The sequence below is a fragment of the Prenolepis imparis genome, unplaced genomic scaffold (assembly GCF_030444845.1).
Source record: "Prenolepis imparis isolate NDT839.2.m4 unplaced genomic scaffold, iyPreImpa1.0 SCAF_7, whole genome shotgun sequence".
Lineage (NCBI taxonomy): Eukaryota > Metazoa > Arthropoda > Insecta > Hymenoptera > Formicidae > Prenolepis > Prenolepis imparis.
The window spans coordinates 860,431-883,634 of NW_028141165.1; the positions used below are offsets into that span (position 1 = coordinate 860,431).

At 35.3% G+C, this 23,204-nt stretch overlaps 3 protein-coding genes across 10 annotated transcripts in view; 2 read left to right on the top strand and 1 right to left on the bottom strand.

Moving 5' to 3' along the window:
* Window positions 1-23,204, top strand: part of Rme-8 (receptor mediated endocytosis 8) — a 55,379-nt gene that overhangs the window by 29,980 nt on the left and 2,195 nt on the right. The window contains exons 2-14 of one of the 3 annotated variants that reach the window (XM_083042205.1): window positions 14,879-14,966; window positions 15,228-15,492; window positions 15,654-16,499; window positions 16,891-17,259; window positions 17,659-18,069; window positions 18,369-18,934; window positions 19,225-20,137; window positions 20,225-20,581; window positions 20,677-20,868; window positions 20,990-21,502; window positions 21,615-22,193; window positions 22,305-22,734; window positions 22,838-23,120. In XM_083042205.1, the coding sequence (XP_082898331.1) occupies window positions 14,896-14,966; window positions 15,228-15,492; window positions 15,654-16,499; window positions 16,891-17,259; window positions 17,659-18,069; window positions 18,369-18,934; window positions 19,225-20,137; window positions 20,225-20,581; window positions 20,677-20,868; window positions 20,990-21,502; window positions 21,615-22,193; window positions 22,305-22,734; window positions 22,838-23,120 (5,795 nt within the window). In that variant the 5' untranslated portion in view covers window positions 14,879-14,895. Of the gene's footprint in view, window positions 1-14,808; window positions 14,967-15,227; window positions 15,493-15,653; window positions 16,500-16,815; window positions 17,260-17,658; window positions 18,070-18,368; window positions 18,935-19,224; window positions 20,138-20,224; window positions 20,582-20,676; window positions 20,869-20,989; window positions 21,503-21,614; window positions 22,194-22,304; window positions 22,735-22,837; window positions 23,121-23,204 lie in introns of those variants that run through there. The other 2 variants (XM_083042203.1, XM_083042204.1) reach the window with 2 other exon arrangements.
* Window positions 1-23,204, top strand: part of Accoas (acetyl coenzyme A synthase) — an 82,056-nt gene that overhangs the window by 29,961 nt on the left and 28,891 nt on the right. The gene's annotated exons all lie outside the window — the stretch shown is intronic.
* Window positions 1,085-14,651, bottom strand: LOC145938517 (angiogenic factor with G patch and FHA domains 1). Of its 6 annotated transcripts, none has more exons than XM_083042215.1 (11): window positions 14,531-14,651; window positions 14,227-14,311; window positions 13,821-14,014; window positions 13,422-13,670; window positions 12,988-13,158; window positions 12,874-12,897; window positions 12,626-12,779; window positions 11,771-11,931; window positions 11,245-11,684; window positions 11,063-11,162; window positions 1,085-1,534 (listed from the first exon to the last, which is right to left on the bottom strand). In XM_083042215.1, the coding sequence occupies exons 3-11, from the start codon at window positions 14,001-14,003 to the stop codon at window positions 1,391-1,393; spliced, it is 1,626 nt and encodes a 541-aa protein (XP_082898341.1). In that variant the 5' UTR covers window positions 14,004-14,014; window positions 14,227-14,311; window positions 14,531-14,651; the 3' UTR covers window positions 1,085-1,390. The 6 variants fall into 6 exon arrangements, with proteins under 6 accessions (XP_082898341.1, XP_082898340.1, XP_082898339.1 ...); XM_083042214.1 differs by having other exon boundaries at window positions 14,111-14,311; XM_083042213.1 differs by having other exon boundaries at window positions 14,105-14,311.

Below are 23,204 nucleotides of genomic sequence, written 5' to 3' on the forward strand. Positions count from 1 at the left end.
ATATAGCTATAGAAATTTCGGAATCCTATTACAAATATTTTTATCACACGTTCTACCTGTCATCGATTAATGACTAATATATACGAAAGTTTAACAATTACAGTATACCTTTTCGATGCAATTAAAAATATTTTTAATTAAATTTGATTAAAGTGAAATCACACACAATTTGAAAAAAATGCAAAAATTCTCTTTGTTATAACTAATATATCGTATTGTAAAATACATCTCGATTAATGAGAAATGTAAGTAATATAAATTATTACAAAGGCAGAAATTTAGTACATAAAAAATCATTTTCATTATTGAAGAAGCAGCTAAAAAAATTTACCTCACGAGACGGCTTTCACCAAGATTTTGTCGCGTCGAGGTCGCTTGTGCGAAGGTAAATTAAGCTGAAATTCCGCGAAAAATCTGCGATTTCTACCTCGGTAACAAAAATCGCTGGTTTCTTCGTGCGTAACAGCTGGACTCGTGACTCAGTTTGAAATTCACTTCAAGATTTCTGATTATCGTCTTGTCTTTTTCCGTCCTACCGTGTCCGCGGTCTACCATTTTTATAAGCTCCATAAAATCTGCGTACGACTAAAGTGGAGAAAATAGTTTAGTGCCGGGCCTGAATGGGCCCTGCGAATGGACGCTGTTAGCTCCAGGTATCCAATGGTATAAAATTGACTTTTTATCGCGAGAGACGAAAGAACGACTGGAATTTAGACAGCGATGTTTTCGGAGATTCTTAAGCGCAGCACACACAAAACGTAACATTTCATTCTCTTTCGAATATTTTATCTTCGAATAGCGCGAATGCCATTTTATTATAAATTATATCGATAGATTGATTTAAAGCTCGAGAAAATTGCCTCTTTCTGTATAAATCTGTTTATTAATTGTAACAATGATAATCGTGAAATTACTATCACATTTGAACAGGAGGAATTATCTTTATAGAAGAAACAATAGATACATTAAAAATATAAACATGAAAAATGGATGGATGTTTAATGAAAATTTGAAATTTCAATATTTCAAGTTTTTATTATGTATAATCAATAATATTTGATATTTGATATGTACACGCATAAAAAAATAACTATATAATAATGAACTATATAATAATGAACTATATAATAATGAACCTTTTTTAGCAATAAAATTGGTTAAATACAATTCACATATCTTGAGCCTATATGATTCCACATTTTGTTGTAAAGCCATAAACATCATTTTCATAAAGATTTTAAAAGATTCCGATATAATTTGGAATATATATAAATCATGATAGATTAATAGTTTATATATAAAACTATTTAAATTTCTTACAATACAGGTGACTAGGCGACTGCATATATACAATGAGTATTTTGAGTTAATATGTATATCCATTAACAAATCAATCCGTTATTTCTTTATAACGGTCTTGAGTCTTTCGCCACACTATCTGCTTCTTTTCCACGTTAGAATCTAGTTTGATATTAGCAAAGTCCGCTTCACTCGATCCAATTCCTGCTTTGTTGTAATTGCCTTTGATAGATACCTGTAAAATAATTGAGCAAATCTTTATTATATAACTTTAAATCGCTTCCATTAATTTTTTGGCAAGATTACATATAGTTGCCAACGAGAGAAAATCACATTTTTGTTTTTTGCGCCAAGTTCTCTCTTCACCAAAACCCAGCGAATCCGTCGTTCTTTGGCTCTATTTAGGCCAAGTGGGGCATCCCTTTCTAGGCTCCAAACAAGACCGTATCTATATATTACCGTCGTTACTTGACTTACTTAGCGCGAAAAAAAGAAGAGACAAAAAAACTGAAGTACGAAGAAAAAGAATGAAAGAACAGTCGCCGTCTTTCAAAGTACTTTATCACGATCTCATTAGTCGATAAATTTTCGTATATATTTTGCTAATTACTTTTATTCATTTTATACATTGCAAATTTCTCGATCGAAAATATAGTTTTACCTCGCGCGCGGCAGAAGAAACACTTGTTATTCTCAACGTTCTCCTTATAAACGAGGATCGCCTAGTATAAGAACACTAAGAATTCATGCCGATGACAATTGTATGACGTCTGTAAAGCACGTAAAACGACCGCGGTCGTTACTCGATTGACGAGCTTGCGAGAGTCGAAGGGCGAAAAGGTCCAACTTAGGAGTTTCGCTTTCTCGCTGGATGATGATAGTGATGATGCATCTGTCTGGACTTTGTCTAGACCACTTACATATATGTATATATATAATAACTCGTTTGCCGATTTATTTTCTCTTTTCGTTCGCGGCCAATATCGTTTCGAATGAAAAAAATCAATTTTTTTTTTTTTTAGAAATGCTGTTCATTATTGCTAATTTTACTTGACGCCGGTTAACTTTAACCTTCATTGTTAACAGCCATTAATTGGCAAATTCAATCTTTTAAAGATCAATTGCCAACAGGCCATCGACCGTCTAAAGTTGCTTACTCTCGGGGTCGTCTAAAGAAGATAGCCAGATTATTTATTATCGCGTCTCAATTATAAAGTTATTTCAAGATTATCAATCGAGACGATTATTGGCGCTACGGTTAACGTAGATCGATCAATGATTAGAGAGAGATATATAGAGGGGGAGAGAGAGAGAGAGAGAGAGAACGTCTGCATGGCGGAGTAAACTGTGGCGAAAAGACGGCCGGTATAAGATATTCATTAAACAGCGTCTCCCGTCGGGTATCAACGTCGGATTACTGAATTATTTTGTCCAGTCTCAGCACCACACGACCTAGATTTCCTAAGTTTATTATAAGGGGGAGACTAAAATAGCTTCCAGCCTAGTAATAATGTTAGTCATATCTTGCATATATTCATAGTTTCATTACTTATACAAATTGAGATCGAAATATAAAATTGAGAAAAGCTGACTTTATAATGGAAAATCTGATGGAAAACTCTGTTTAGTCTGCGTGTAAAAAAAGATTGCGGATAGCGCCGAATCGAACAATGTATGTTGATACACTACAAAGTAGATTGACAGTCTCTCTCGTCTGACGCGAGGGCGAAAGTTAGGAGGGTAGAAAATAGGCAAATAGGCCACACCGGCTGATGCTGAGCAACACAGCCACAGCCAGGCCGGAGGCAATGCACCGTGATTACCGATTAGATGACGCAGACATGTCGCGACGTCTGCCTTCTTTCCCTCCTTCCCCTCTCTTCTCCCGTTTAATTCATCGTTCAACCCCAGACACGTTTAATGCATATGCGTACCCCGATTCGTCGAGATGCATCGATTGTGCGTGCGGCGCGCTAAACTCTATTGCACGCTCGGCCAAGGGGCAATGTGCCAATTGTGGCGGTCGCGAAAAAATATAAACGGTGGAGCAAATCGAATGTTGTGCATCGTCATGCGGATGACCAAGGATTTAACGAAGGATTCGAAATCTGGGCGCAACCGCGTGATAAGTAACCAACTAACCGTGCGATTAACGTTGCTGGAAAATGCTGACGATATGCGCCTCGATAAGAGAGAGAGGAAGGAAATTCCTGGGTCGAGAACCCAGACACCGTGTGGTCGATCGTACGAACAAAACGGTGCCGACGTACAATAACATATTAGGAATTCGCGGGTTCTCTGACGCGACGTGGTGGTAGGGTACCAGACGGTCTGTGCCAGTTCGAAAGTTTGTCCCGGTTTACCCGTCTGGCATACCGGGAAGCGACGTGGACGCACGTGCGCCGCACCTTGACAGCTTGAATATGGGCTCCGGCACGGAGACAGCATATTGGGTTCGAAACTTTGCTCGTTTACAACCCTGCCAGTGTGTCTGCCACCGCCGTCGTCGCCACCGCCTCCTATTTTTCCTCCTCTGTCTCCACCTCCGAATACTCGTCGACTGCGACTGCACCATGCCGCGATTCTCAAATAAACGTCAAGCTTCTCTCGCTCTCCTTTCTCTTTCTCATATCCATTGTAATTGAAATGTTTCCACGTATGTGTCCAGAGAAAGATAATTCTATCGAGAAAAGTTTATTTTTTTAATCGTGAAAAAATGTCTTGCAAGTTTGAAATGTGTCAGTGGTATCGAGACGATACCACGAGTCCGTCATCCTATCATGTAAAATGTTTGAGCAAGAGAGAGACGCTTTGAAAATTGAAGAATAAAAGAACTAGCAATCTTTCTGTTTACTAAACTGATTAGACTAGACCTTCTAGACTAGACTAAACTCTAAATTGATCAAGATACTCAACCATCATCGATGAAGACAATTCATCAATTATCCCTTTTCCGCGGATTGATCTGTCATACGAACTTATCTTTCATCTTTCTATCGACAGATAGAATTCGCGATAAGAATTAACAGTTTATATATTTCTCGTCTTTGTTCATTGCAAATTGGACGGATGCATTAGAATGTAATTTCGGAAGTAACTGGAGAATCGGAAGTGGGAATCGGACAAAGTATAGCGTAGGACGGGGCAGAGCGACCATACGCTTAGCACGTAGACGTGGACGATGCAGACGAGGTACACGAACAGAGGTTTATGCATACCGATCGTACGCATACACACAGGCTAGTCACACGTCCTAACCGCGCGCGAGCGTACCTCCCGCGATAATCCTGTGATGGATGTCTCTAGGTAGTCGGTAAGCCCTGCCGGCTAGACTGTGTTCGGTATATCGGTGTGTTTACCCAGACGGAAGCCGTCTGGCGGCGATAGGCCAACCGACATCTCCCGTGTGGTATGTATATGGTCCATATACGTTGGCTCTCTACTTAAACCATTAAAGGAATGCATATGAAATGGCAAATCAACGGCACTTAATCGTAAAATCAAATGAATCGTCGCTCAGTAATAAAAGACCATTTGCTCCGATCGGATATATATATATAATATAATATCATGTCGCTGTTTTACATACATATCGTCGGTTCGAGATGATGCGTTTGGAATTCAGATATCACGACCGCGATTAATCGAGCGTACGAGAGGAGGACTTGTAATAAAAACATATAAACGTATCGCGACTGGATGAACTGAATCGGAAACGCGAAAAAGAAAACATCGTTACATCGTGTCTCTCCGATCCGATGACCACACGATACACGATTTGCGTTGATCGAGACGTAGCGCATCGAGTACCGCCCCGTCGCGTCGCGCTGTAATTAATAAATCTCTCATTGTACATATTTGTATGTCGATACCGGGACGATTATTCGGCCAACGTGTGCTGCTGTGCGGGCATATACACACACCTCGTCTAGACCAATCGACCGCTTCTGACTGGATTGTATATTCCTAGCTAACTAACGTTATACGGACACAAACCAATATACAAACAAACGTGTATACGTGTGTGCGTCCGTGTACCGGTAATACCGGACTGTTAAGCCGACACGTGCACACACTGCGTATACGGACCTCGTATGTATGCACAGAATTATGCACTCGCATCCGCTTCCTCCTGGCTGAGCTCTGGTTAATTTCGTTTACGTCTACACGCGTGTGTCTCTCCCTGGAGGGAATCGTGCCGATAGATTTCGCATTGCGTGCAGAAAATGCAGAATCGTTGCTCTTTTTGAGAGCTCTCTGTGCTATTCTAATTCTGTATCTACATTCTTGAAATCCTCCAACATTTTTTAATGCGTTGCGGTTGAAAAATTGTCTCGTACAAGTATATCTTTGTATGGAGGATTTCTAAAGAATAGATACAGTGACATAAATGAGAAAGAGAATTCTACATTTTCTTCTGAAATGCCAAATCTTTTGTTGAACGCGTATTCGGGGGATTAATATTATTTAAATATTGGAAATATCTTAAAAGAAAAAGTTAGATTATATATGTATTTCGAAAGATTTGTACTTTAAATTTTCTTTGACTATGTGCATGAATTCATAACGTACCGTTTACGTAGAAAAAACACTAATATTCATTAGATATAATTAATTAATTTATACATATGCATCTTTGCATTTCAAAATTATGTGTAAAATTATGTTCGCACGAATATCATTAATATAAACGTTTTCGGACGATTTTAAATTAGATTCTCTCTTGTATCTGATCATCCTCAATTATCAGTTTTTACGCACCAAGATGCATAAACGAAAGAGAAAACGAGATAAAAGAAATCTTTCGTATAAGAAAAAAAAAAAAAACGGATAACGGAATAGAGAGAAATTTTCAAGAATATGCATAAAGAGAAAGAAGAAATAATTGTGAAAAATTAAAGGAGGTTAATAAAGAATAAGGAGAAAGCCGCTACACTTAATCTATTTAATCGATTTAGTATCTTATATCGTTTAGTCAACGAACAAATAGTCTTTAGACAGTAGAGATGTTTGTGTTGGATTTATTTGTGAGACTATAGAGAGAGATTCCCACCTGTTGCCTTCTATGTCTCTTCCGAACGTGCTACTACAAAGTTTACTTTTCCCTCTTTTCTATCTCCTAACTTTTTCCCTTCTTTCTCTTTTTAGTCAGTTTTACATTTTTATCTTAATTTGTTTACGTATCATAAAGTTATATCATTCACTCCATCACATTTTGTTTAACGCTTTTTGATTGCGAGATGATATATAAAGAAAGATATTCAATATACCTATTTGCATTTTCCGAAATTTCTTTACCTTCATGGAGATATTTGAAATTATTTTTAATTAAAAATATTAATTAAAAAAATTGAAATTAAAAAATTAAAAAAATTCTAGACAAGTCGTGCTGAATTTTGTGAGAAATAAGTATTGAATGATTCATGAACATATATGTATACTAATATACATATATACTAATTATTCTTTACGATAAATAAAATAATCTTGTATACTTTTCTCGGAATGATAAATGTTATCGATATTTAATCGAAACGAAATATATATAAAATTTATCGATAGATTGTATCGAGAGCTGTATTATGGAGAACATGTAGGGAATCAACTTGTTTACTGTTGTGTTCCCTTGGACCTCAAGAACCGACTCACAAATATTGCCACGATAGGCGCGCGCGAGTTCTATCTTCTCCTTTTTCTTAGCGCTGTTTTCGCCGATGTCGCCAAAATAAAAGGGCGAATAAATAGACGGTAGAGAAAAGAACAAAAAAAAAGGGAATGAAAGAGAGATGAATGGCAACAACAAGTTATCGTAAAGTAATCGAAGGCATGGGAATCAACATCTGCCGTGATTTGCTCTTATTCGTTTGTCTACCTTGTTTTCGCGAGTAATGCATTCAAAACATTCTACTTCCATTTACATTAAAGTTTAATATTATTTGTGCAAATAAGTGTATAGGCATTGCAAAAAAAAAAAAAATATATATATATATATATATTATAATAAATATTAAATATGAACAAAAGTAATTCGTCAGCTAAAATCGCCAAAAAACAACGAAAAGCGCGAAAGAAAAGGAATCACCCTCGGTGTCTACAAATGAATTTCTTTCGGCCGTCTATCGTTTATAAGTTCGCCTCGGATTCCAATGCGGACTTGTCGAAGCAATCGAGGGAAGGACAGACTGAATCCTCAGTGCATTCTTGCAGTCTCTACCTCTCTGCATTACGTAATACCTTGAAACGACCTTGCGTTCCATCGAAACGCCCGCGGCAGAGAATCGCGTACATCTCGTGGTCAACTTCCGTCGCGCAAATCCCCCCTTCCTCCCCCCTCTCTCTCTCTTCTTTTTCCTTTCTTTCACCGCTATTTTTGTTTTCGTCGGAAAAGAAAGATACGATGAATAAATAGCCGGCGCGACAAGAAAGAAAATAAGCGGAGAAATAAGAGGTGAATGGCAACAACAAGTTTTCGCGAGACAGAAATCCGTGTGTCTCCGTTGTTTTCGCGCAGTGCTGCGCTCTTGCAAAACATGTCCTTCCATTCGAGATCAATGCCAGATATAGTGTAATTAAAGAAGTAAACGTATAATTCAAGTTAAAACCTTAAGGCGGGTTAATTAACTGATAGCATCTCGTCTGACGTCTGATCTGTCGTAGACTAAATTGTTTTGCACAACTTTTTTTTTCTCAACAAACAACTTACATTCTCGAGCATTACCTTATTTAGTCAATTCCATCTTATACATATATACATATTGCGTTCATCGATACATCGACGATTTACGTTTCCGCGGTGAAAAAATCAGAGAAAGAGATTCCTCTTCTATGAAGCAGGATTTACGGAAGCAATGAAGAATCCTTATTACCTTAGTCAGCAGCTTGAGATTATTTACCGCGTCATTAATCAGACGAGTTTTTCCTTCCAGTGAGAATTGTAAACCGCAAACAGATGCAATATGGAAATGGATGTAAATCGTAAAAGAAGGTGTACGCGCTCGCGTTCTATCCGTGAAATGGCTCACAAGGCAGTCGAGATATTCAGGGAAGTCTATAAAATGAAATCGTTGCAGTTTCCGGATGCAGTTTGCGATTACTTCACGGTTCGAGCGTTCGCTACAAACATTGATCGCGGTTTATACGTACATCAAGTATATTCAAGACCATGTAATATCACACAATTATTCTGAAAAATCAGACGAGAAATGTAATCTCGTTATCCATTCGAATATTTCGTTATTGAACATTTTCGAATCACTAGCAATTTTTTGTTTTTTTGCAAATGCACACCGATTTTTATCAAATGATAAGAGATAATCGCGACAATGCTAGGCAATATTGCATGGATAAATGTATTTCGCGCGAGATGGCAAAGCATTGTAATCCGTAATCGAACGCACTTCGACCCTCGGTAAAGCACTCAGATAAATGAATCCGCCGAGATTTTAGCCCCGTTAAAGTGTAGGATGGCCTTGCATACGTAAAGGCCACGTAACGTAGAGCCTCCTCTTCCGCGACGCTTTTATATCTCGCGGTTTACTGGCAATCGCCATTCGCGGGCTTTACAATGTGTCTGGTTTACGGGCCCTCAAACGTCTCAACGAGTGTGTCTTCTTTCCGTTTCTCGCGCTCCTCCGTATAGCTCTTCTCCTTCTCTATCTCTGTCGTTTACGATATAGGTCACATCTCCGTGAAACGCACTCGAGGCTGCAACTCACTGCGTGAGCGGCGCGCATAAAGACGACGGTGATGTAAAAACGAATCCAATGTAAAAGCGAAATGACTGTCTACGATGGCGATGCGACGCGAGTAGCACTAGATAAGATCGGTGAACGAGAGTGATCTCGGAACTTATTCCGATAAGCCAATTTTTTTTTTACAAAATTTGTTTTCTTTCTTAAGATGCAAAATACTAGCAAAATTAAACACTCTTGAAAGTAAACTGAATTTAATTCTTACTTTTTTTTATTTACAAATGTAGAATGTAGAAGAAAAATACTGGATTGGATATCTTGTAAACAAACCGAGATTTTACACACAAGCTAATTTTATGCAATGAGAAAAAGAATGCAAGTGAGATAAGCCATAATATCGTCGATATGTAATTTAAATTTTACTTAGTTTACTCGTTAAGCAAGTCAAACAAATATTTGCCTCAATATTTACTCTCTAGTTTTTTAATGTATGACATTTCCATCGCGCGCGACATAAATTTTGTCCAGAATTTATTTTAAGACCAATGTATTCGTGTCTTGCGTTTCGTGCGTCCTACCATTGCATTTAATTGTATTAAAAAAAAAAAAAAAAAAATATTAGTCCCAATGAACGTCTACAAGCTACATAATGTACAAGGTATATCCCACCGTCCGAAAGTGGCAGTGTTTTACGAGCAAAACCTAGCGGGAAACATTACGTCTGATGAACGTAAGGCTGAACGTGTGTTAAAGGAATTCTTACCAAAGAAAAAAAACGAGAGGTTTCGTGGAGGCAGCAAAACAGTAAAATACCAGATGATATGATGATGAAGACAGATACGAGCGAGATGTAGTAATCCGTTAAATACGGTACAATGTCGACGCGTTGTATATATGTATATACATAAATTAAAATACTTTTAATCTTTTATATATTTTGATGATTAAATTTTCGAATGTAAATGTGTGCTCTTATTCCGGATAAACTTCCTTTTTCAACCTTGCTACATATTGTTTATTTAAAAGAAAATCAGAGAGGGAGAAAGAGAGGGAGAAAGAGATCCATGAGAACGTAGAAAATACAGTCTGCGTCTAACAGCGACGATGCTTTACGAGCAAAAAGCGCGAGCGGCTCTCTATATCTAGCGGAAGCAACGGTTAGAGCGGCGGGGACAAATTTGACAAAAAAGACGAACGGGGGGAAGAGACCGCTGGGACAACAGGCCGAGCAAATGGGTGGTGAGGCGACAGTGGACAGAAGTACAGACGAGAGAAAATAACAGTCCCCTTATCCCACCCTTTAATCCTTTTACGCGCACAAGCATCACCGCCGACTGTATGCAATGGGGCATACGATGCGTCTAGACAAAATAATGATTTGGATTTCAATACATTTGCATTCATTACCCCCGGGGCACCTCTCTCGCCCGCGCGATCTCTTTCGCCTTCGCCATTCCGCATTTCGCAGAGTTACGCTCGTTATCATACGAATGCTCTGCTCCGGTACCGACGGTGCTCGTTTCGTTCGCCGCGCCGTCGAAATGCGACACGAACGGACTCGGAGGATCCGGGGCCTGGGGATCGTGCACGATGCGGCGCGACCAAAGGTAGGGAAGAAAAGGGAGAGATTACGGATTTCCCGCGACCGTCCGCCTAATGAGTCGAGCGTATGTATATATGTATACGTGTGTCTGCTCCTCTTCTCTTTATTTTTTCATCTTTGAACACACGTGCGCGTTGCGAGTCTAGTCCGGATCGTGTTTAAATAGGAGTACTTGGTATTTTAAAGCGCGAGTCGGAATAACGATCGACTCGTATCTATCTGTATCTGTATACTTTTTATTCTACCCTCTCTTTATAATGAATTGTTATACAATGTTCAAGCTATCCATGTCACCTCTTTTATGTTAATAATTAATTCTATGACGAATTTTTGTTCTCATAAATTTTAGTGATTTTTCTCGTAATTAAAATTTGATTATTTAAAGAATTAAAAAAAAATATGAAACGTAAAACTTGGTATTTATTGCATGTTATATTGCGATAATCAAAGTTTGAAGGAAAGTACTCACGGGTTCTGTTATTCCGTCCCCGTCTTTGCCTAAGGAATGACCTTCGGACCAACCCATTTTTGAAAGCATTTTGAATCCTTTGTTATCCTTTGCAATCGATCTGATTGAATAAATATCTTCGTTAGAACTTTGTTATATATATTTGTACAAACACCTCTTTATCTAAATATTATAATACTTACGTGTGAATAGAACTCTGTTCTGTCTTATCACGAGAATGCGAGGAACCTACATGCTGTCTCCTAGCTTGCGCTCTGTCTTGATAACCCGAAGCTAATTGACTATTAGACCCATTATCCTTTGCACATCCAAACTTATGTTTCAAACGTCGTAACTCTTCTTTGTGAAGTGTCTTCTTGAAAACTTTATTTTCATCGAGATTGATATTTTGTTGCACAAGACCTGGCTCGCAATGACCGCACGTTTCGTTTCCGTTATGAATATGGCACAATAGTTTCGTCCCGCCAATTTGTATAACCGAGCCATGTGTTATCTCATGAGCTTCGGATTCCTGCTTAGCTACTGACAATCTCTTGCCGTTTAAAAATGTACCATTTCTCGAACCAGAATCTATTATATGGTACTGTTTCTTGGTTTCATCATATATGAAACGTGCATGATACTGTAAATAAATATTAGCATTATTATATTATTATATTATATATAATATAGTATAATATATAATGTATAAATATATATTATATATACCTTGCTAACATTTATATCCGATATTAGTACTGAATGATCTCCTTCTCGACCTAATGAACCTCCTGTATATGTAACGAGAAAAAGGGAACCCACTTTTAATTTTGGTAAATCTGTTTCCTTAACAATAATCCTCATACATGGTGGATAATTTTTCGCTAAATCTGAAATAAAAAAAAAATTTTAATATCTTTCTTTTTTGATACAATTTTTTATATACATCAAAGAAAACAAATAATTTATATATGTATATAATAAAATAATTGTAAAAACAACGTAAAAATAAAATGTTACATTAAATTCTCATTAAAATAAAATTGGTCTTAGAATATCTTTTTGTAACATTTTATCTTTACGTCATCTTTACAATTAAACTTCTCAGAAAAGTTCAATGAAAAAAATAGATACAATTTTATTAAGATCTTAATATTAAAAATATATAATAGTTTATCAAACTTCATAGAAGACATTTCATGTTTTGTATTCTATGATAAATTTTTATTTGAGGAAATTAGAAATGGAAAAATCCAACGAAATTTCCGTGACACACAAACGCTCTTACAATTACAAAAACAATCATATAAAATTATATAAAATACTATTTATCAGAATCTCTTATAAATCATAATATATATTAAAATTATATTAATCTCAAAATTAATGCTATAATAAAACAAACATATGTGTATATATATTGTAATATGTTATAATCAAATGTAAAATTAAAGTTATTAAAATTTATATTATTAACTTTTAGTGTATGTGTTTTATAACAATAATTGCAAAATTGTTATGAAATAAAACAATAGAAGAAATAGAAGAAATAGAAATAGAAGAATAAAACTAAAAAGATTTAACCTGCTTCCTCTTCATAGTCACTTTCACTATTAGAAGATACATCAGGAGTGATTTCATCAGAAAGATCTTCATTCTCGCTTTCTGAACATTCACCCTCTTCAGGTTCTTCCGAATTTTCTTCTTCATTTATAATTTTTCGTTTTTTTACATCATCCTACAAAAGAGACACGTATACATATAAGTGTAATATAATTACCTAAGGCTTGTCGTCTGTATCTTTTGATTGTTATATCTAATAAGCCCTTTACTAATTCATCTATTTCATCTGAAACCTATAAATGAAAACAATATATCAAATATTTTCTTGCAAAACTGAACACTGACACACACACGAAATTAATTTTGTAAATTGCAATTGTAACCTTGTGTGTTTTTCCAGTTTTCTGTTCTTCTTTTTGGGATGAAATGGAAAGCTGCATATTAGTAACTTCATTTTTACAAATTTGTACTTGACTGTGAAATTGGTACGTATTACTAGCCTCGTCATAGTAGTAATATATCCCAGTGTTTCCATCGTAATACAGACCTTGCCTCTATAAAATAATATTATTTTTGTAAATTGGTGCTTATATTGTTATGCTATAAAAGAAAATAGCATATATATTGCAATATATAAAGTTTCAATATTTATATATAAAGGGAGCTTTCCAACAAGGATACAGTGTGGCACAGTGTATCATTCTATCTTCTTTCAATACCAGTGAACAACAAAGATAGAATGATACTCTGTGTCACACTGTGTCCTTGTTGGAAAACTTCCAGTGTGTAATATAAGTGTGTAATATAAAGTGCATACCGTATCATAATAATATCCAGTATTGTAATCATAATACATTCCTGATGTTTCCTCATAAACAAAACCATTCTGTAATAAAGCTGATTCTGCTACTTGCTTTACTTGATCTACTATACTAGATGATTTAACATCATTATTAATATTCCAATCTTGCAATACTGATTTATCAAGATTAAGTGTTGGTTTATCAAGATCTGTCTGAGTCCCACAATGTACATATGTTTTTGCAGAAAGCAAGTTTTGATGTTTCTATAACAGATAATATTGTAATTTATATTGAGAATGTGTTTAAAAAACCTATATTAATGTGTATATACGTATATTTATATATATGACAAATATAAAGTTTATATAATCAAATATTAATATAATATTATGAGTATTATCAAAACTATATACTTGTTGATTGAGTTTATTTCGTAATTTATTAATTTTCCTCCGCTGCCTTTTAATATGGTTACGCAGTTTACATATAAATGCTAACACATGGGGTAAATTACATAATTCTTCTGTAAAATCTTCTTCAAAATCTGATACAATTTCTCCTTCCTCACTTTCACCATGCATCTCACATACATCCATACTTTTGTTTACTAAAAGCACAATATATGCGTAGTCCTCGCAAATGAAATTTCACTATTCTACTACTTTATTGTAGGAAAGAAGAATTAAAATATATTTACACGCACTAAAATTTAATTATTTCGTTAAATTTAAGTAAGAATATTTAGCATTATAATTGACGTAAAAACACTAGCATTATATTCTAATGTCAAATCATCATTTTGTGGCTATATTTACATACATTCTCTGATCTGACATTGTCTGACATACTCTAAAAAGCAAATAGCTTCTTCAAGTCTCTGCTAGATGGGTGTGAAGATCTCCGCCTGAAATATTCATTAAGCAGGTTTGAGTCTCTACTAAACAGGGTTTGTAGCCTGGCTAGACAAAGTTTCAATCTTCACTAAATAATCATGAAGTATGTAATTATAAACGTCACTACGATTACTATAATTGGCTAGATGATGGTTTAGCAATAATTTGTGAAATATTTGTGTTTTTAAATTGCAAGTACTAACATAAAACTGGCTTTTTTCTCTACTTACTCTACTTGTATATGCAGTGCTGACATCTAGAAACAGCTGTTCGTTAACACCCCTTACGCCCCCAATCTTCTACGACCATCATGGTCGCTCCCAGGTTGATGTAGCCGTCGAAAATGACATTTGTTAGATGAAAGAGATTAAAGTGTGCCTGTACAAGTACCACTCATTCGAACAAAAATCCGGAGCAAGGACAAACGCAGTTAAAGTTCATATTTCTTCCCTGTGTCTGTTCTTCGAAATCCCGGCCGTGTAATTTTGTAATACGCGAATGTTCTCCTACGTCTCTTGTCTTGTGCAAGTGATATTTAGCGGTTTATTAAAACTTTGTTCAAATTGGTACGATTGCAGCCACAAGCAATGAAACAATGATGCCGATAAAGGACAATCAAGATGTGGCATGCTTTTTAGTTACCAAGCATTCTACATGGAAGGGGAAGTAAGTGTGTTTTCCTTATATTAATAAACAGCTTCCTTACGTGTCTGTAATTGAATTTTAAATTTGTTTGAAAAAGATTTTGAAACATATAAATATCTAATACATTAAATAAATTTGTAATTGTTTGATGTATGTATACTAATACTAATATAGGAATATTTTCTTGTATTTATATGTAATAAAATCTTGAACAATACTATATTTCTTTTTTAAAATATCAATACTATGTTCATACTTATATTTATAAATAATATATTTTAGGTACAAACGTATCTTCTCCATTGGCACCATGGGAATAACAACATACAATCCTGGCGCATTAGAAGTTACAAACAAATGGGAGTATTCCGATTTCATAAATGTACAGCCAATAAATAGAAGTCAATTAGGCTCCCTCGAATTTACCATAACTGTGCGTAAGGAGCGAAAAAATGATACCATGAAGTTTAGTACCGAACATAGATCGCACTTGCTAACAGAAGCGCTTAAATACAGAAATCAGTTTGAAAAATCCAAAGACATCTTGGTGAGTTTATGTGTTTTTACTCTTTCTATCTTTCTTCCTTCTCTATATTTTAATAGTTCTTTATATGTATAATAAAACATATTTATCATTACAATTACAAATTGTATATAATACAAAATGTTGCAGATATAACATTAATAAAATAACTTTTATATTTATAGAGATATCAAGCTTACAAACATCATTGGTCCGATACAAGATTACCCATTGTATTAGAAATAACACCATACAGTCTCGATCAATTGGATCCTGCAACAAACATGGTATTAGCTAGCTATTGTTATAAAGATTTTGAAGGGCTTCTAACAATGAAAGATTATCCCAATGGTTTTGTGATTGTATGCGGTGGGTTTGGTCGTCTACATCTTTTTGCTTCTATACATATGGAAGAGATAAAGAAAAGGTTGCAGGAAGCTGCATTAAATAATTTAGGCATTAATATAAAAATGTTAAAGGAGCCTATAAAACTCGACGACTTTATTGCTCAAAGATTAGGAAAGTTTAGCGGCGATGAGCATGTAACGAGTGTTTCGGAATTTACTGTACACAAAATATCCTCCAGGCATTTGGATCCACAAAGAAGAACACTTTGTCTTTCGGACACCTGCCTGTTGGAAAGAGATCCTCAAACATACAACATTTGTACTCTTAGGCCATTATCGGACATTTTTACCTTGATTCGTGATAACGATAATCCTCAACTGTTTACTATACAATACCTTAATGGTCAAACGCGCAGTTATACTGCAACGAATAGAGATTCCTTATTAGCATCTTTATTAGACGGTGTAAGAGCATCTGGTAATAGAGATGTCCATGTGAAGATGTATCCTATAGCCAGAGGTAAAAGACTCGGACCTTTTAATTTACCTGTTGATGAAGAGGTCGAAACGACGCACGTTAAATTTCTTCAACAACCACCTGGGGGACGTACATTTGCTGAAATTCTGGAGAGATTTAATGCAAATATACCATACAGTGGTCTTAATTACTCCGTTACTCAAGATGTAAGATAAAGCATTTCTCTGTTTGATATATATAAGATTATAAATAAGAAAATATAGTCGAATACTTACGCATATATATAAGAACTTGTACAGTACATTGAAGCGGTTAAGGTACATTAATCGAGTCAGCTTGAAATATTTTTGAAACTTTATAATGAAGAATTGCAAGAATTGCATTTTTTTAGCTTTTATAAAGTCTATATGTATGTAAATAATATATAAAAATTATAAAGTTTCAAAAATAGAAATATATTTACATAAATATATAGATAATACATATCAAGCAACACATGAGATACATTTTCTGTTTATCCAGGAAGTTGTACCGCTTGAATGGACTGTAACAACGTTACAACTCCAAGTACATCGTATCACAAATGATTACTTACAGGGAATCTTTACTGAAAACAAAGACAAGATTATCCTTGGAGCTTTGAATACTTTAATCAGCAAAGATTTGGAGACGAACAGTGAGATTGAGGCACAATTTCATGCATTACGAAGACTAGTGGCTAGTAAAATCGGCTTTGCTGCATTTACAACGCTTCCTGGTTTTCGAGAAGCTGTTGGTACGAAAGTCGTAAAGGCTTTAAAAAAACAAAATTCTGGTGTAACGCAAGCTGCCATCGATTGTATTTGTGCTCTGATGCAGCCGATGCACGATGATTGTGATTTAAGACAAGAACAACTAAACAAAAGTAGCTTGCTCAGCAGTAATAAATTTTTAGAAAGTTTGCTCGAAATGTGGGTTAATCACATTGTAAGTATTACACATTTACAAAGTTACACATTTAATGTTACATATTTACTCTTATATTCGAAAGATTATGTCTAAAGTTACTTGAAAAACTTTCACGTGGATGCTTTATATTACTTGTGTAATTGCTCCAGCTTATGTCTGATTATGAATGATTTTATGTACATCTTTTCATCATTAAGATATTTATAAGAATATTTATCTTGATGCGAATTCTATATATTTTATTTAATGAAAGAGACTTGAAAAAAAATAAACAGTGAAAGTTTTTCCCCCCTGTGATATATTCAGAAATTCTTTATAAAATATAATATATAAACGAAATATATATTTATTATACTAAAATATTGAGATGTTTAATCAATCGCTGCAATAAAGCCTATATCTTTCTTAATATTATAGAACCACGGCACAGGTGCATTGGTAGTCTCTGCTATGCTCGATCTTTTAACATTCGCCCTGTGTGTACCATACAGTGAAACGACCGATGGGAAACATTTTGACAATCTTTTAGAAATGGTTGCTACAAGAGGCAGATCTTTGTTTAAATTATTTCAACATCCTTCACTGGCTGTGGTTAAAGGTGCTGGCTTGATAATGCGAGCAATCATTGAAGAAGGTGCACCAGAAGTAGCAGCAAAAATGCAAGAACTGGCACTTGCGGAAGGGGCTCTACCAAGACATCTGTTAAATAGTTTATTTACTGTTGGTAGTGATAGTAGACTGTTAACGCATCGACAATTGTGTCGACATCTAGTAGGATTATGGATCACGGGACATCCCACAGCTATGGGATTATTGAAGCGAATTATGGTGAGTTGATTACATTAGTCCTTAAATTATATATATATACACAGGGTGTATCTGAAATGATGCACTAAACTTTAGGAGCGTATTCTAGAGGTTAAAATAAGACTTTTTTTTTCCTATGAACATGGGTCCGCAAATGAACCCCCCTCTGAGCTACGTATGTGTGTATTATATATAGGTATATAATATTGGTACCGCGCTCCCCATAGAAGACAATTCCTTCCAATAAGATACATTTAAGATATATTTGTTTATAACGTGTCAAAATTAGGAATAACGTGAAACTATTGCTTTATTTGTAGCCAGTCGGTTTGTTGAATTATTTGGATTCTGATGAAAAAGTACCAGAGTCATTCCTTGAAGAAGAGAGATTAAACAACCGTGACAATTTAAAGATAGCAATAGACCATGCATCTAGAAATAAAAAAAGCCCACAATGGATTGCTATCGAACGTCAGATGCGAGTAGTTGAGAAGCATGTAGAAAATGCTCTGCAGCATTGGGGTGCTCGTATCGGAATAGAGCGAAGAGAAAAAATTAAAGAACGTCCGATAGTCTTGAGAAAACGTAGAGAACGAATTAAATCTGAAGCAAATTGGAAATTATTCTATTATAAATTCAATCAAGATCACGCACTGCCAAACTTGATTTGGAATCATAAAACAAGAGAAGAGTTGAGAATAGCTCTGGAAAATGAGATACGTGCATTTACTTCGGATAAAGACCTGGCTGGTGGAACTTTGATCGCATGGAATCATAGAGAATTTGAAGTGCAATATCAATGTCTCTCGGATGAAGTTAAAATTGGAGATTATTACTTGAGGCTTTTATTAGAAAAAGATAGTCCAGACAGCCCGATAAGAAAATCGTAAGTACATATCTATAATATTTTACATACATTTAATGAAAATCAATAATTGGTTAATACATATTGACGGAATTAATTTACCAACTTTGAATCCAAGGATGATTTGTACAGTAAAAGTATATCCGTGATAAAAAACATTAGTGTCGTAAGAGAAACATTTATAAGATATATAATTATTACATATAAAAAAAAGTATGCAACTTGTTCGTATCGTGCTCGATATTAAGATATAGTACAAAACTCTTTAGACATAATTTGTAACAGTAGATTTAAAAAATTTTTAATTACAGATACGAGTTTTTTAATGATTTATACCATAGATTCTTATTGACTGCGAAAATCGAAATGAAGTGCCTTTGCTTGCAAGCAATGACGATAGTGTACGGTCGATATTACGAGGACATTGGTCCATTCTCAGATACAAAATATATACTGGGAATGTTGGAGCGCTGTTTAGATAGAACGGAACGCGATAGGCTAGTTATGTTCATAAATAAGCTCATCTTGCATAGACGAAATGTGAAAGATATAATGGATCAAAACGGAGTACGAACTTTGGTCGATTTGTTGACATTAGCACATTTACATACTTCCCGAGCAGTTGTGCCAGCGCAAACTAATGTGATAGAGGCAGGTCCGCAGCAAGAACGAATGGAAAAGGAATGGTATTACAATAACGGGGAGCAACGCGAAGGCCCGATAAGTTTAAGAGATCTAAAAGAATTGTACAGTTCGAATCATGTGACTTATAAGACAAAGGTTTGGGCACAGGGATTAGACGGATGGAAAACAATTTCGCAAGTGCCGCAATTAAAGTGGAGTCTCGTTGCGAAAGGAACTCCCGTAATAAATGAAAGTGAACTGGCCAATTTAATCTTGAATATCTTAATTAAGATGTGTGAATATTTTCCAAGTAGAGACGCCGATGACGCGGTAATCAGACCGTTGCCACGCGTGAAGCGATTATTATCCGATCTTCAGTACCTGCCACATATTGTACAGCTTTTGCTAACGTTTGACCCGATTCTAGTTGAAAGAGTCGCCACACTGTTATGTGAAATAATGCGAGATAACGCGGACATGTCGAAAGTTTATCTTACCGGCGTGTTTTACTTTATCTTAATGTATACTGGTTCTAATGTCTTACCAATCGCAAGATTTTTACAGCTTACGCACACAAAGCAAGCCTTTAGGAATGATGATGTGAGTTTATTTTTATATATTTTATTTTAATGTATGAATTATAGAGATACATATATACATATAATATTGTTATGTTATATCCTTTAGAACACTTCGTCAGATATTATGCAACGAAGTATTCTCGGTCAACTATTGCCCGATGCAATGGTAAGTTATTTGGAAAATCACGGGGTGGAGAAATTTGCGCAATTATTTCTCGGAGATTACGACACACCGGAAGCAATTTGGAACGCGGAGATGCGACGAATGCTTATCGAGAAAATTGCTGCGCATATCGCAGATTTTAGTCCCAAGTTACGAAGTCATACCATGGCTAGGTATCAGTATATCGCTATACCTGCTGTAAGATACCCGCAATTGGAGAATGAATTGTTCTGCCAGATATTCTATCTCAGACATCTTTGTGATACCGTTAAATTTCCACAGTGGCCTATTCCAGAACCCGTAAGTTTAAGCAGTAATTGATTTTTATACCATATATATTAAGCAATACTCTATTTATAGTATTAATAACTTATACAAATGTAATATTTAATTAGGTGCAATTATTAAAAGATGTATTAGACGCATGGAAGAAAGAAGTAGAAAAGAAACCACCTTTGATGACTGTGGACGAGGCTTACAAGCAACTCGGCTTATCTGTTGGAAAACAACACGATGGAGCGATCGTTAGGAAATCATTTTACAAATTAGCTCAAATGTATCATCCCGACAAGAATCCTGAGGGGAGGGTAAATATGAATTTCTATTTGTCCTGTGTGAATTGTTTTGTATCTTCTTATTTCTATATATATATATATATATATGTACTTATTGAAAATGTATTAAAACATATACATTTGATAATTTTAGGATAAATTCGAGGCTGTTAGTCAGGCGTACGAATTTTTATGCAGTCGCAGTTGTTGGTCGACTACTGGTCCCAATCCCGACAACATCGTTTTGATTCTGAGAACTCAGAGCATACTTTTTCATAGATATACGGACGAACTTAGACCCTACAAATATGCCGGTTATCCTCAGTTAATCAAAACGATTAAACTAGAGACAGACGACGAACGATTATTTTCCAAATCTGCTCCATTGCTAGCAGCTGCGAGCGAACTTGCGTATCACACGGTGCATTGTTCGGCATTAAATGCCGAAGAATTGCGAAGAGAGGGTGGTTTAGACGTGTTACTGGAAGCATATACGCGATGCGTGTCTGTCTTGAGCAACTCGAGTAAACCCACCGACGTAGCGGTGCAAGTTTGTATGCATATCACTAGATGTTTCGCTGTTGCTGGATCGTTCCGAGGATGCAGAGATAAGATAATCGAATTGCCACAACTCGTAAAAGACCTTTGCAGAATATTGCATTTTAAGGTAAATCTATATAAAAGTATTTTTACAATTATAAAGAATAACTTGTTATTTAATCTATGTTTCTTTTTGCAAGAGTACATTTTAATTTTGATTCTTTTATTTTGATTTACAGCATTTAACGAAATTATGTGCGGTTGCTACGGAATGTATTTCATCTCTCGCTACAGATAGTATATTACAAATGCAATTATTACAATCTGGTGCTTTGTGGGATCTGTTGCTCTTTATGTTCAACTATGATTATACGTTGGAGGAAGGCGGCGTAGAAAGAAATCAGGATGAGAACCGTCAGGAAGTGGCCAATAATTTAGCTAAATTGGCAGTTCGCGCTTGTGCTAGATTAGGCGGTTACATGAAGGGAGAAAACGAGACGCCTGTTAATCCGGTTACCGTCGCCGCCCTAGAAAACTTATTAACGCCCTATCTAGCACGTCAACTTGTTAAAGATAAACCCGAGGAGATTTTAAAGATATTAAATTCTAATTGTTCAAATCCATATTTAATCTGGGATAATGGAACCAGAGCGGAACTAAATGAATATTTAGAAGTGAAACAGCAAGAGAGATTAAATAACAGCGGTAACTTTGAACATGATTTTAGCGATTTTAAATATACCGCTCATGCCGATGAATTAGTAATCGGTGAAATATTTGTGAAAATATATAATCAACAACCAATGTATCCAATTGAGGTAAATCAATGTTTTTTTAGAAACAAGCTTATAGAGAATTTATATTATAGCTTGGAATAACTATTTCTCAGATTGATAAAAATAATCTTAAAGAGCTATTTGATTTTTCAGAATCCAAAGAGTTTTACAATAAATTTGCTGGAATTTTTATTGTTATCTTCGGAATACTTGACATCTTTGAGAAGTATTTCTCTAAGTAAAAAGGATCAAGAAAAATTGGAATACGTTGTGATGGCGCTTAGAGCATTGAATAATGTTATAAAAAATAATCCTGGAATTGAATTACAGTGTATGGGGCACTTTAAATTGCTATTTGGACTTTTGAATTGTAATAATTTTAAATTAATTCAAAAGAGCGCCCTAGAAGTAATCAGTAATGTTACCAAAAATCAGGAATGTGTTGATGATATAGCCGCGAACGAAGTTGTAGTGCATTTGTTGTTATGTTTGCATAGCCTAAAAGAATGTCAACTTCTTGCGTTAGAAACTTTATATGCACTGATGAGTTCGACTAAAATCGTAAAAGATGCATTAGCAAAAGGTTTGTAAAAGATATAATTATATAAAGAACATTAGAAAGTATCTGTAAATTGATGAAGCTGTTTAATATAATTCAGATCTAATGTATTTATAATATTTTTCAGGAGCTGTTATATACATTCTCGATCTGTTTTGTAATTCGAATAATGTTCAGATAAGAGAAGCAGCTGCCGAGTTGCTCGCGAAAATGTCATCCGACAAATTAGCCGGGCCAAAAGTTAAACTTGATTTGTCGAAATTTTTGCCTAGATTATTCAGCGAAGCTATTCGCGATGCACCTAAGCAATGTGTACACATGTTTGAAACAAAGCATGAAAATCCTGAATTGATATGGGACGATGATGCAAAAGCTAGAGTAGCAAGAATTATTGCCGAATTGAAAGACGAGTAAGCTTTAAAAAAAAAACTGGTGTATCTCGTTCTCTTTTTTTTTTTTTTTTTTTCTTTCCTTGACAAAATAAAATTAAATGT

Coding starts and splice junctions, on each gene's coding strand:
- LOC145938517 (XM_083042215.1), bottom strand. CDS start 14,003: ATGGATGTATGTGAGATGCATGGTGAAAGTGAGGAAGGAGAAATTGTA. Junction 12,898..12,987: donor AAACTGGAAAAACACACAAG/GTTACAATTGCA, acceptor TTTCATTTATAG/GTTTCAGATGAAATAGATGA. Junction 11,685..11,770: donor CGGATATAAATGTTAGCAAG/GTATATATAATA, acceptor ATTTATTTACAG/TATCATGCACGTTTCATATA.